General features: G+C 32.7%; 1 protein-coding gene across 1 annotated transcript in view; it reads right to left on the bottom strand.

Moving 5' to 3' along the window:
• LOC145683692 (uncharacterized) overlaps positions 1-14052 on the bottom strand; it is a 246666-nt gene that overhangs the window by 166540 nt on the left and 66074 nt on the right. The window contains exons 22-27 of the mRNA XM_081755055.1: positions 13149-13295; positions 11458-11469; positions 9612-9689; positions 4284-4334; positions 3070-3084; positions 2448-2528 (exon numbers count right to left, since the gene is read on the bottom strand). Of these exons, the coding sequence (XP_081611181.1) occupies positions 2448-2528; positions 3070-3084; positions 4284-4334; positions 9612-9689; positions 11458-11469; positions 13149-13295 (384 nt within the window). The remainder of the gene's footprint in view (positions 1-2447; positions 2529-3069; positions 3085-4283; positions 4335-9611; positions 9690-11457; positions 11470-13148; positions 13296-14052) is intronic.

The following is a 14052-nucleotide window of genomic DNA, read 5'->3' as shown; positions in this document are numbered from 1 at the left end:
TTCAAGAAAACGCTGTGGACAAATCCCCTTGTACTTGTTTTCATTATTTTCAGCGTGTGAAACTTACAAGACGTGCAACGATGATCATTTCAAAGTGTGCGAGGTTTATCCTATTGTGTGGGAGTTTTGTCCATTTTTGTGGTAGTTTTCTCCATTTATGTAAGGATTGTGACGTTGCTATGTGTGGGTGTTTTGTCCATTTGTGTGGAAGTTATGACCGATTCTGTGGGCGTTTTGACATTTCTTGAGTGTGGGGGTTTTGGTTGTGGGAGTTATGACCTTCGTGCATTTGGTAGGGTTGTCCGTTTGTGTGGGAGTTATGACCGATTGAGTGGGCGTTTTGACATTTCTTGAGAGTGGGAGTTTTGACCGTTCGTGCATTTGGGAGATTTGTCCATTTATGTGGAAGTTATGACCGATTGTCTGGGCGTTTTTGACATTTCTTCAGTGTGGGAGTTTTGACCTAGACCCGATTAATCACTTACAGGAAACCGCATCCTGCTACGTATTGCTACCTATCCATCTATCACCGCACCTCTATTGTGATAAACGTTGAAACTGGAACTTGTACCCTAATTTCAACCACTTCCACTAGATGAATCACATACATCAACGAACCTAACTTCTAACCTTTGATCTTCTACTATAGGGCCAAAAGTGACGGTGAACCATCAAGTAATTTTTGAAATCGTCTCGCGGACGGACACACGGCAAGAAAGGTACACCTTTTTTTTGGTAAAATCGAACTTCTTTTAAAACAAGGGGGAAAAGTGTCGATCATTTTGCACTAAATTTTAAATAAAGAATATCCTATATCTATTGAAAGTTCATATAATCCATCCCCAGTTTCTTATATGTCTCAAAATATTGTTGAAATCGATTTTCTCATCCATGTAGCATACGTTTGCCCCTTCCTGTCCTACTCTTATCCATTTTATCACTTTGATTCCCGGCGGGAGCTCATGTGGTTGGGATTCCACGTTAATCAGTAGGTCCACGTCTCACATAGCCTCGCTGCTGAAAAGGGACGTTAAACTCAAAATCAACTCAACTCACTTTATCACTTTGGTTTTGTTCTTATTTACTGCAATTTTGCTAAAAGTTCAAACTACCTATTTAGTAAACTAACACTGATTTCATGGTAATCTTTATTCTATATTAATTTGTCGTTTAAACATACAAGTCATAATCCACCTGAAGGTGTACTTTTTAACAGTGGGCAACACCCATAACAGAAGTGGTTTCACTACCTAGTAGATAATTGCACAGATATACATCGGAATCTTATTTAGTGTCCACATTATTTTGAAAAATATGAAAATCGGAGATAATAACTTAAGATATCCTTAGGTAACACTTCTCCCTTACTCACCTGGCTAAGATTTCTAATGTCACCAATATTTCAGGAATTAACGTAACTTCCATCTTCACAATGAAACTACGTCAGTTTCCGAAATGTAGAGCCTTTGTACTGTATATCTCACATCCAGTAGTGGTTATTGAAAGAAGTCATACAAGAAAAAAAAAAAAAAAACTAAGGGACCAAAGCTTGTCTAATGTCTCAGTTCCTGTATACAATTTCCTGATAATGTATGAAGTTTTTCCCCCCTTAGCTTCGCGGTAAGACTTAATTTTATACTGATAAGCCTTTCCGCTAGAACCACCATTGTATCTTGCTTAGTACCAGAGAAAAAATGCAAGAAAGCTTCGTCATAGATGTAGTAAAAGTTTGTACAAAATTTTCGGAAATGTTTCATCATAGATTCAATCTTAAGTTCGTATTAAATAACCAAAAATATTTAATTCGTCATAGATCTAGTCGTAAGATGATCCTAACTCGTCTCAGAAGTTACACCACAGATTCAATCTTAAGTTCGTATTAAATCACCAGAAAGATTCAACTAGTCATAGATCTAGTGAAAGTTTGTATAAACTTGTCAGAAAAGTTTCACCATAGATTCAATCTTAAGTTCGTATTAAATTACGAAAAATATTCAAATTATCATAGATATAGTCGCAAAATGATCCTAAATCGTCAGAAAACTGCATCATAAATTCAAAAGTAAGGAAATATTCAGTCATTGAAATGTTTCATCATACATCTAATAGTAAGTTGCTATTAAATTGCAAGGCGAGCTTAGTGGGCTTCGGTGGTTTAGTGGTTGAGCGGGATCTCTGATTCGGTCCCAGCTTGAGTCAAATGAACTTTATGGTGAACAAACACCATGTACATGGGTTATTTCGGGGTTTTCCCGTTTTATTCTAATTTCTCCATTCCACCATTTTATTCATTTTCTCATCATCACTGTCTTCTTTAACGTACACAGCATAAACATGATACATACTGAAGGATTTCATTTTCAAAGAGAGCTTCATTATGATAAATATTGTGAAAATTGTTTTTGAAGTAGAAAAAAGAAGATATAAGTAACAATTGAAGATCTTACCTGCAGCTGCTCCACCACCACCAGCACCAGCACCACCACCACCAGCAGCAGCGGCAGCTCCTGCAGCAGCTGAAGCAGCTCCTGAAAAGCGAGGAGGTTTAAATTTCAAATTAACATAAAGACAGATTTAGTTATATTTACATTAATTTATGTGACAATTTTGTGTGATTAATTAGAGACTGTGTGAACTAGCAACGATATATTGTTTTGCTGTATTTCATTAGTGTTTAATGTTTGTTTCGATCACGAATGCTATATCAGATTTGAATACACTGTTTAATAGAGGAATAAAGGATATGTGTTTTCACAGATAGTGTCAGATGATGCCTATAAAATAGATGTTTCTATAAGCAAAAGATTCTGAAGTTTAAGAAAATGTTATGCTTTAAGAATAAGGTAATATAGTTTCTTTCACATTTTAGTTATTCAAGTTAAATGTAATTAATCAAAAATATTTAATAAAGGTAATGAAATAAAGTATTTCAGTGTATTTATCAGTGAGATCGTAATCTTAATATGTGGAAAATATTATGTGTACACTTATTCTTAAATAAAATTGTCCCTGTTTGAATATTGGATGTACAGCAGTTTTATTTTTTTTAGAAAACAAAAGTATACTTACTTCTTCCAAACGCTCCTGGAAAACAAGAAAAAGAAGAGTTATTAAAAACTTGTTTTTGGAAAAATGTAAATTAAAATATAAAATCGCTTAATATAATGCGATAAGAAATTTCCTTTGAATTTATAATTAGTATATTGAGAAAGGGTAAACTATTCTACGCTTTTCAAAAAGTAATTTTATTCGCAATTGTATTTCATACTTTTTTAAAATTTATATATATACCTTAATTTCTATGAAAATCTACAACTTGAAATGTAGCAAACTCTACAGAAAGAGAGAGGATTTCTTTAAAGCTACTTTAAATAAATAAAATAAAATTCTTGAAATCAATATACTACTACTACTACTACTACTACTACTACTACTACTACTACTACTACTACTAATAATAATAATAATAATAATAATAATAATAATAATAATAACTCACTGTATGGCCTATGGAACCCGAAGGTTCAATGCCGCGTTCATAAAGGCGTTCCCTGACTTAATCAGTTTCAGAGAGGCTGTTTAGAGATACTGGATCACTTTCCACCTATCTATCTAAAAATCGGTAAGCAAGTACTGGAACATTCTTAAACATGGATATTTGGACAGCTCACATACCAGTTCCTCAGTGATGTCTTGACCCAACTGTGATAGATCCCATAGTAGTGGACCTAAGAACTTTTAAAGTTCACTTGTTTCATGTTTTCGGCACACTATAACCCCGAAACTATCCACTTTTAAGCACAGATCTATATGAACTTTTTTCTTATTTTGATGTCGGGAATCTGTCCCCAAATTTTTATGACACATTTCTGTAACACCCTCTATACTAAAGGACCATATGAACAATAAAATCAAGATTGCTCGTTAAAACCCTTGGCATAAAGTTAAAATACTTTAATCTATGTGACAAACGCTCTGCTACTAGCTATTACTAGTTATTTTGCACATTATTATAAGAGATTATCAGTCGCTTTAGTTATTTTGTATTTTGAATTTCATAAACTAATCTGATTCTATTCCTAATAGTACAATTCAGCATCTTCTTCCTTTATTATTTATTTATTTATTTATTTACGAACTTAATTCCAGATACAACTGAACTCCGATTTACAATGATTTACAATCTGACAAATCTAAGAGATAATAACACTGCAATAATAATAATAATAATAATAATAATAATAATAATAATAATAATAATAATAATGTAAAAGAAAACCTACCTGAACCTGCTCCAGCACCAGCACCTGCTCCTGCTCCTGCACCAGCACCAGCTAAATTAAAATACGTATACATTTCTGATAAGTTTTCTTACATTTCGTTAAATTTTTTGAACAAGTTCCATTCTAAACTCTTTAGTTCTATTTTAAACGATAGCACCGTGGACATTGATATTCATATAATGTAACAATTGCTTGGCAATAACTCCATTTTTGTTTCATTTTTCTATTACCAGTCTGTTGCGTAACTAAGGAAAATCAGGGAAAAGGTTCTATCCCCCCAATAAAATACAGAAATTTAATAAAATATAATTAAAGTCTAAACGACACAAGGTGTTTTTTTTTCTCATCAGCATTGCGTAATTGCTTAGTTTTAATATATCCATATATATTACATGAGAAGAAAGTTGAAATTACAATGTATTAAAATAATCATTTCGGAAGAAAAATTTTAAAAACAATATTTTCATGCAAAAATGAATTTCATACTGCTGGCAATAGCATTCAGTATAATACTATTACACTTAGATATTTTGGTTCATTTTTCAGTTTGTTAAGTCGTCAAATTGTTTCGACATGTGTCATTGAATTTGTATACTGTAATCTCGACCTTCAAGAAAGAAATTTTAAAAATGTGATAATTTTGTGATTAAATCAAAAGCAGATAATAATAATTGAACTTAGACTTGTCTATGTACTATATCATTACCATCACAGGTATTTCGCTATCATCCTCATAGATTATCGGTAGATTACTTGCTGCAACTGAGAAACTTCCATGTTTCATAGTCTAACGCTAACCCCTTCGTCTTTACGTACGATTTTTCTGTTTTGATATCGTCCATTAATTGTAGTCTCCTTCGCCCCTTCCCTCTCTTTCCTGCCACCATACCCTCTAGCACGTTCTTCATGATACAGTTCCTTCTAAGCCAATGCCCCAACCAGTTTTTCTTCCTCTTCTTAATAATATCTAAAATTGTTTTTTTCTTCCGCAACATTTCTAACACCCTCTCATTCGTTTCCTGCTCGACCCAGCTGATTCTCTCCATTCTTCTCTATACCCACATTTTGAAAACTTCCAGTCGTTTCTCATCATCGTATGTACTACATAAACATACAATATTCTTTTTTTAGAAAACAATTATTTAAAACAATATCTTAATGCAAAAATCAACTTCATGTTTCTAGTGACAGCATGCAGCGTAATATTTAAATACTATTGGCCGAGTTTTCAATTTAACAAAGCCGTTAGATTGTTTCGACAAACGTTCATTGCAGCATGAAACTTAGAAAAATGTAGCGAAATAATTTTGTACTGAAATCAAAAGAAGAAGACATTCTTATTCAAAATGATATATGAATTAGGATTGTTTGCTTAAATAGTTAAGCTTAGTTTGTGTAATCCCTTGTAATGCTCTTTTAAGTGTCTCAGCTTAAATATTTCAAGATTAGAACGTTACATTTACTTGAACGATATAATTAATCCTTTCATTTACAAGATAGAGCTACATACATTTCCCCTTTCAAAGTCTCTCACGAAATCTATGGCGATTCGAGAAGAAAAGACATTTTACATCTTTTAAGTTTGATAGCCGAACCACGACTATGTCCTATTATGGCTGTACTAATCTCCACAAATAAGGTATATTTATGGTCATATTTACTCAGTGGTTAACATAGGCCATGACCTGGAGTAGCCAGTTTTGAGGGTGATAAATTTTCTGAAACCAGTTTTATTTTATACGTTAATTCCGGAAATTTTAGAAATTTATATACAATCATCTGGTTATGACACGGAGTTTTTACATTTGTAAATATCCGAGTAATAAGAAACTATTCTGCTAGAAAGTTGTAAATAACATTTTAATTACGAATTTATATTATTTCTCTTCCATTGTTGACAACTTATTCATTTATCTTAATTGCAAGACCTATCAATTGCTAGTTAACAGTTTTTAATGCTTCTCAATCCATTTAATGATTATTTATTTCAGTGTCTGAAGATTTTCTACGCCGTTGTTTATTGGTGTTGAGAGGCGGCAACATTTTAATGGGCTGGGGTGGCAAAAATGTTAAATATGGCCGTTGATGAGCTAATTTCCTAATAATATATTTTTTAAAACATTGATGACGTTATCTCTAGTCAGAGAAGGTGTTTTGATATGTAGCCTTGTTTCTAGTTAAACAAAACGTTTTGATGATACATTTTGTCTAAAAAAAAATAACGGATACTACAGGTGAATAGTATTTTAAAAAATACAAAAATCCTAATAAACATGCTATTATTGCGAAGAAATTGTTACACTATATACGAATATAGTATTTAAGATTTCATATAGTACAAAAATGAACTTCTTTTTAAAATGTCCTTATTCCATATGTACTATCAGTAAATCTGCAAGATATAACTTTACTGGTAATTGAAAGAATCAGAGTTAAAACAGTACAAAAATATGATTCACATATTAAAAATGTACAGAGGCAAAAAAATATTCCAATAAATTACGCAAAAGTATTATGCTTACACAATTTTCAAAAGTTTTAAAAACAAATCTGTGTAAAATTTATTGTTTTGAACTTTTTATTTAAACAAGAATGTTATCGTAATTGGAAATAAGTGAATCTAAAAATTTAAAGTAATCAATATAACATCCTAAATAGAATTAGATTGCAGAAGAGCTACTTGTTTTCGAAATACATGCTGTAAAATTGTGTAAGAGTAACATTCTATAAAAATAAATTTAAAATACATATATAAAGTCTACTTTAAAAATTAAGAAATAATATAATGTTGATTGTATACTTGTGATAAAACATGTTTTGTTAGTTGTGCGGATAAAACCAAAATGTTAAGTACACACACAAAAATAAATAAATAAATAAAAGTTTGTGTATCAATGTTTTGTTTGTTCATTTGAAGATAACAAATGCTGTATAAATTGTATAAAAAGATAAAGAGTTAAGATTAATATTCTATTGAAAATTCAAAAACCATCGATCTCCTCGTAACCTCCTCGAACTAATTAGTTCAAAGATTTGTTTCAAGTTGTTGTATTAGGAGTGAAAAATAGTAAAAGAAGGTTGAAAATTGTGTATCTATTTTATTACAACATTTTGAATTCACAAATTATCAAGAAATTTGAAATCAAAACAAATGTATATACACATCTACATATTAATATTTGTTTATTGTGTTTGAATATCTCCTTCACATCAGGTAACTAAAAGTATGTTGTTGAATTAGTGATACAAATTGTAAATGCTATAGTGCTGCCAAAATGTATTGAGCCGTAGCAAAAATTCGAACTAAAGCTAACACCCTGAACACACCCAAGCGTTGAGCCAATAAGGATTCAACTGTTGCTAAGCTAGAGAGCCATAGCGAAAAGGAGTTGAATTATTCAGCCGATATCAACGCTTACAAGGGAGGACTAGGTGTCTAGTCAATGTGGTGTATCTGTAGAAATGCTGTTGTATTCTCTTTGCTTCAGCTGATAAGATGAAATATGGTTATAGCTTTTAAAGTGTCTATAGGCCGTGTTTTAAGTTTAATTTAAATGCTAATTAAGATCATTTCATAGCTACTATACTTCAGGAATGAATTTGTTTCGTGCCTGTCGATTACAAGCAATGTTCGATGATTGGTTAGTAATTCCCATCGTAAGTGGCAACATCAATCTCAAAGTTGGTTTATCTCACTTTACTTTGATTTGTATCTCACTCTAGCTGATCCTAAAATTGACTTATCTCACTTTCTTTTAATTTGTTTCTCACTTTAGATAATCCTACAATTGTCTTATCTCGCTTGAATTTGTTTCTCACTTTAGCTAATTCTGAAGTTGGCTTATTTCACTTTGTTTTAATTTGTTTAACACTGTTTAGCTAATCCTATAGTTTTCTTATCTCACTTTAGTAAATAATTCCATGGCTTTCAATCCCAAACGTTTGGCTAATTGTATTTGTTAAGTAACATTGAAACTCATCAGCGGTCGCTAGCTTTCTAAAACCAAGTGTTAGCTATTTGCCAATTGAAACTATTCGACGCTCCAAACAATGAGGATCAAACCCAAAAATTCTGAAACCACACCGGAAATTGATTCTTGCTGCTGCTTTCGCTTTAAATTCTTAAGGCAAAATTAAAATTATTCTTATCTAGGTGAGGCAACACACCTCTATCCTCTAACACAGATACAATTAGTGTTAAAAATCTAATATAGAAATTTTTAGAATTTTATTTTAGTAGTCTGACTCTGAATAGGAAATCAACATTTATGAAAGGTATAGTGTGCTGAATCGGTGTTAAAACTGTGCTTGTATTGTTTCATGGTATAATGGTAGTATATACTTGACAATGCACTCTCTTAAAAGTGTCTTATTATTGCCTTTGCTTAACATCAATAGTCCTTGATTTAGTTCAGACTCTACAAGTGTTAATTTTCATGATTTAACAGATTTGAAAGAAAAATTTCTGTTTATTAGTTCTAACTATTTATCTACCTGGGTTTGGCTGTCTCTTATGTAACGAATAGAGAAGTTGTAGACTTTAGTATAATTACTCTCAAACTACATAGTTAGTGGATTGCTATCACAATATTTACCCACGCTAGTTTAGTCTAAATGAAGTATCAAGACTAAAAGATTCGTACCAGAAGTTTGCAGTTTTGTCAGTAATACAGTTAGCGGAAATAATCCATATTTTTATGTAACTTTAATGTTAATTGCACACATGGTCCACTACTTTGTATAATTGTGGAAAACAACAAGAAACGATTCATATTATATTTCTCTGGTTTAGAGAAACAATTCAGAAATATTTTATTTAAGACAAACAGCAGTACCACTTATAAAGTACGTAATTAAATGTTTAGTTCTGTGTGCTGTTAGTTGCTACATCTACGTTGAACCTGTAGCTTTGAAATGCATTTATTGAAAATGAGCATACTTTAGTACTCTCCCCCCGCCATGTAAACTTTGTGGTGGACAAACACCGTGTGCGTGGGTTTTCTCGGGGTTCTCCCGTTTCCTTCCACTTTCTTCATTCCACCATTTCATTCATTACTCATCATCACCGTCTCCTTTAGCCTAACCGGCATAACCGTGGGACGTAAAACTCAAAGATTTCGTTTTATTTTTTTCACTTAGTACTCTTCATAAAGTATGTAAAAGAAATGTTTCCTTCTGTAAACTGTTTTGTGTAGAGCTACATTGGTGCTAAAGTTGGAAATATTTTCATTTACTCAGTATGAAATTGAAAGCTTTCCTTCTGTGTACTGTTTTCTGTAATCATGTTAAGCTGTGGTTGAAAAACATTCGTATAAGTATTACACTCACCACCACCACCACCACCACCACCTGCAGCAGCAGCAGCTGCGGCAGCTGCAGCTGCACCACCACCGAAGAATCTTCGACCTAAAATGATAAAATTAAGTGTTACAGTCAGAAGTAAAAAAGCTTCAAATTCAAGAAAGTGTACTTTTTTTTCCTTAAACAGGTACTTACTTAGTAATATTATTCCACTTGCATTTATATATATCTCAATAAACTTGTTCAAAGAACAAAAAATATTAGATGTTTAGATATGCTGAGGTCAGAGCGTGAATTACCATTGCTATTACTTTTACTTTAAAAAAATTGATTTTTAACAGCAATAAACAATTAAATGGCTCTCCTAACAGCACAAGATGTGCTAGCATATGCCATTTAGGTGTCCCAGCTACTTTTTAGGTACCCGGCACTTGGCACATATGATATTCATGTGCTAAGTATGTACTTCAGCTACCTACAATTTTAGGTACTTGTTACACCTAATTGATACTTGCAACTATGTACCACAAATATAGCATTTATATACGTGACTCAGTTTCGCACTCTAACAGTCATTTGTTTTTATGTCGTCAATTGGGACATATTTGTCATGTTCTACGTACGTCCTTTAGATACATACTGTTTTAGATACTCTAACAGCACAAGATATGCTAGAAATGCTACATTTAGGTGTTCTGAATTCATCTCCTACATTTGATGCATTTGTTGATATTTTTCTAAGCGATTGTGTACTAGAAGGAGCAAACGCATCAACTTTATTAGATGGCAACTGTTGCCGATCATTTGAAAGTGAATATGGAAGAACCAGGAAATAAAGTAAATAGATACTCGTCAATTTGTTATAAAATTACATGGCGAACAAATTTTATCTGATCCCAAACGGTTATAATCGGATATATGCCATTAATGGAGCACTCTGGTTAGCCAAATGAAAAAGACTTCAATAATTTATCCCTCTACAAGCGGCGTTCCCTTCATCGCCTCTGTGGCCAAGTCGGAAGAGCACGCGGTTAGTAATCCAAAGGTTGGTAGTTCGCGCCCACCCTATGCTTGCCCTATATATATATATATATATTTTTTTTTTTACTTGTTTAAAGTGTTGTTTTCACTTACTTTAATGAAAATACATTACGCATATAGGCGATTTAACATATTTTGCGGGAATATTTTTGTGGTTCTTTGACGTTTACGGCATGGAGAACATACCTAGAACATGCTAGGTACGTTCCCCAGGTAGATGTCAGGCATGTGCCCAGGGGCGGATATAAACTGTGGCTATCACTTGCCATCCATGTGATTTCTTTCTCAGAAGTATATAAGGCACATACTGGACACATTCCCATGTATCTGAAGGAACATGATAGGCATATGCTGCTATGTAATTGTGCTGTTAGGGTCAGGACGTTACGTAAATTCAAAAAATATTGTGTTAATTTTTTTCGGCACTAACACTGATATTATAAGCAAGAGTACTGTAGAGTATCTGCTACTCACGAGAAATAAAACGACTAACGCTGCTATTTGATATTTATGATATCGCCATAATTCTGAGTAAAATTATACTCAAATTGTCAACAAGAAATTGACCAAGAATGTAATATCATATTTATTGTATGTTTTAGGCTGCAGGATTTGTAATTACAATGACCCCCAAAGTATAGACATATTTTGCATAGTAATTAAAACTAAATTTCGTGTATATTTATGTTTCAGGGCATAAATACAGTCAAGTAAACGTTTACTTCTCAAAAGCTAACGATTAGATATATAGTACTCTTGTTAATAGTCTATTACAAAATGTGATTTATCTTCAAATAGATTTAGATAATATGTATTTAAAATGAGTACGTACCTGGTCGTGAGGCTGAAAGGCAAGAAGAAGATATTTTCATTTGTACGTTACTCATTATAAATAAACATATAATTAATAGTAACAAAGAAGATGGAGTTTTTCACTATTTTAAAATTATTTAATAGTGGATCAAATGAAATTTTCCTGGCCAAAATAGTCACCTTTTATTCTTGTAATTAGTCAGACAACCTCAAAATACTTGATACAATATTTGATTATGTGCTTTATTGGGCAATTGATTTATAACTCTGATAATTTTTATGTTTTTATTTGATTTATAAGTTTACGCAAGTACTTAACATATTTGTGCAAAATGGTACAACATATTTAGCAAAAACAACTATTTTTTAAAATTCCAAATTATATTTTGATTAATCCGATAAATTTGAATTCGAATTGTATAACACATTAATTAAAATTAATTACTTATTTAAATTTGATCAGCATTAGTTGTTATTTCTTGTCGCCAAAACCTGTCGAACAAAATCTTTACAGTTCTACGAAAAGTAATTTTCCCCAATAATTCAGTATCGTTAAAATTGTCAAGTCCCAAATATAAAATAGTTCTTTTCATCAACAAAGGGAACACAGTCTTCATTACAAATTTACTCAAAATATTCTCTTAAAATAATAAAAGTCTGTTTATAACAAGTAAACATTTTTCAACTTCAAATTGAGTTATTTTGTTTTGGATATATCACACCTTTTTTTTTTTTTTTTTTTTTTAAGAAAAAGAATGTACGCAATTGGAATTCTTTCACCATATGATATTTTTACTTCACTTATACTTCCTTATACCACTCAGGAATTTTCCCGAATCTGAAACGGAATTTGCATTGTATGTTTGTGTGTGTTTGGGTTTGTGTACAGGTTAACTTTTAAAATATTTTTACAATTGATTTTCACAATCTTATAATTCCTTGGCTCATATTTTCGGTGCGGAAAGATATTAACTTCTGGATATTCTATTCCTGTAGTTTACCATAACTTACAATTAAATTTACTTTTCTTTCTGTTTGTTAAGAATTTTGTAAACTAGGGTTAGGTTTAGGAATAGATTTCTGGGCTTTTCAGCATCTGTGGCCATGTTAGCCCGTCACGTATGAGGGATGGTGTCCCTCGGCGATCAGACTATCAGCAGAAAGGGAAGAAAGAAAGGAAATGGCCTGGGATCTATATGTTAGGTACCATTCAGGCATTTGCTGGTGTGAATGAGGAAAATTTAGGAAAACCTCAATCAGGATGACTGGCCTGAAAAACAAACTTTTACACTATTTCGATCGAGAATCGAAACTGGGACCGCTCACACAAAATTGTGTAAACAAAGAACTATCGGTACTTATATTTTGGTATTTGAATGGCACTTCGTGTACCTAGAGTCGGACTTCTTTTCTTTGAATTGTTAATATAGCGTGGAAATAATTCTTCTCTTATTGGAAGAATTATCTGCTCTTATCACATATTCTTATCGGTTAATATGTGTGAAAATTATTTTCATTGTATTTGTTAATACGTGTGTAAAAGTAAACAAGAACTTATTTTCTTTGAATTGCTTTATATCTTAAGGAATAAAGGAGGTTTCACTTTTGGAAATTATCATCGTTGCATTTTTTAATACGTTAGTGAACGTAGGGAAGAAGTTAGTTTCTTTGTATAGATTAATATACTTGTGAACATAGAGCGGAACTTACGTGCGTCAAAGAAGAATAGTTCACCACCTGAACCGGCTCCAGCTCCAGCTCCAGCCCCAGCACCAGCACCAGCACCGGCACCGCCACCGAAACCTCCTGCGCCCGCACCGGCGCCTGCACCAGCACCAGCACCTGCACCGGCACCTCCTAACACAGTGTGTACTTGGTATAAGTGTACGGGACAAAATAATGTCAATTTTTTAATACGAGGCGTATCCGGAAGTAAAGTTACACAGCTATAAACCCAAATAATGAGTTCAGTTACTCTCGCGAACACTACGATCGGAATGGCTCAAAACAAAACAAGAGGAAGTTGCTATCACAAGGTTTCTTCCGTTACATGTTCATTTCATATAGGAGGTCAATTGAGTTTGAGGTTTCTTTTTTATATTCTTATGTTACACCAGAAAATGAAGTGCACGACCTACTTATAACGTGGGTTTCGAACCACGACAAGCGTCTGAACTCGTTACAGTTGGCGGATGTAAGATAGTATGCCTCGTTACTGTAGTTCGTTTCCACTATATTAGTTCGCCTAGAGGAGAACTGGATTGCAAGACCGCATCACCGATCTCGGTCAAGAGCAGTAAAAATTGCTCTACCATAGCAAGTTCTTCATTAACGTTGCATCATCCATGATGTGAACAGATGATACATTAAATCGTTTATATCTGCTAGCTACTGTAAGGAACTAGATACATAAAAAGGAAAATTCGACTATAGTAATGAAAAACAATGCAAACTCACAAAATGGTTTATAGAACTCACAGCACTTTTCTTTAAAGAAAATTAACAAACCTTTAGTAAAAGGAGCGAGTTACATGTACTTTCTAATTCGAGATTATATTATGCTTTCACATACCATTTAGATTTTAGTATTTTTACATTCCGGACACACTTCGTA

This window comes from Thermobia domestica, chromosome 4, assembly GCF_964235325.1.
Source record: "Thermobia domestica chromosome 4, izTheDome1.hap1.1, whole genome shotgun sequence".
NCBI classification, from domain to species: domain Eukaryota; kingdom Metazoa; phylum Arthropoda; class Insecta; order Zygentoma; family Lepismatidae; genus Thermobia; species Thermobia domestica.
The sequence above is the reverse complement of the archived record's forward strand: the minus strand, read 5'-3'. Positions and strand labels throughout refer to the sequence as shown.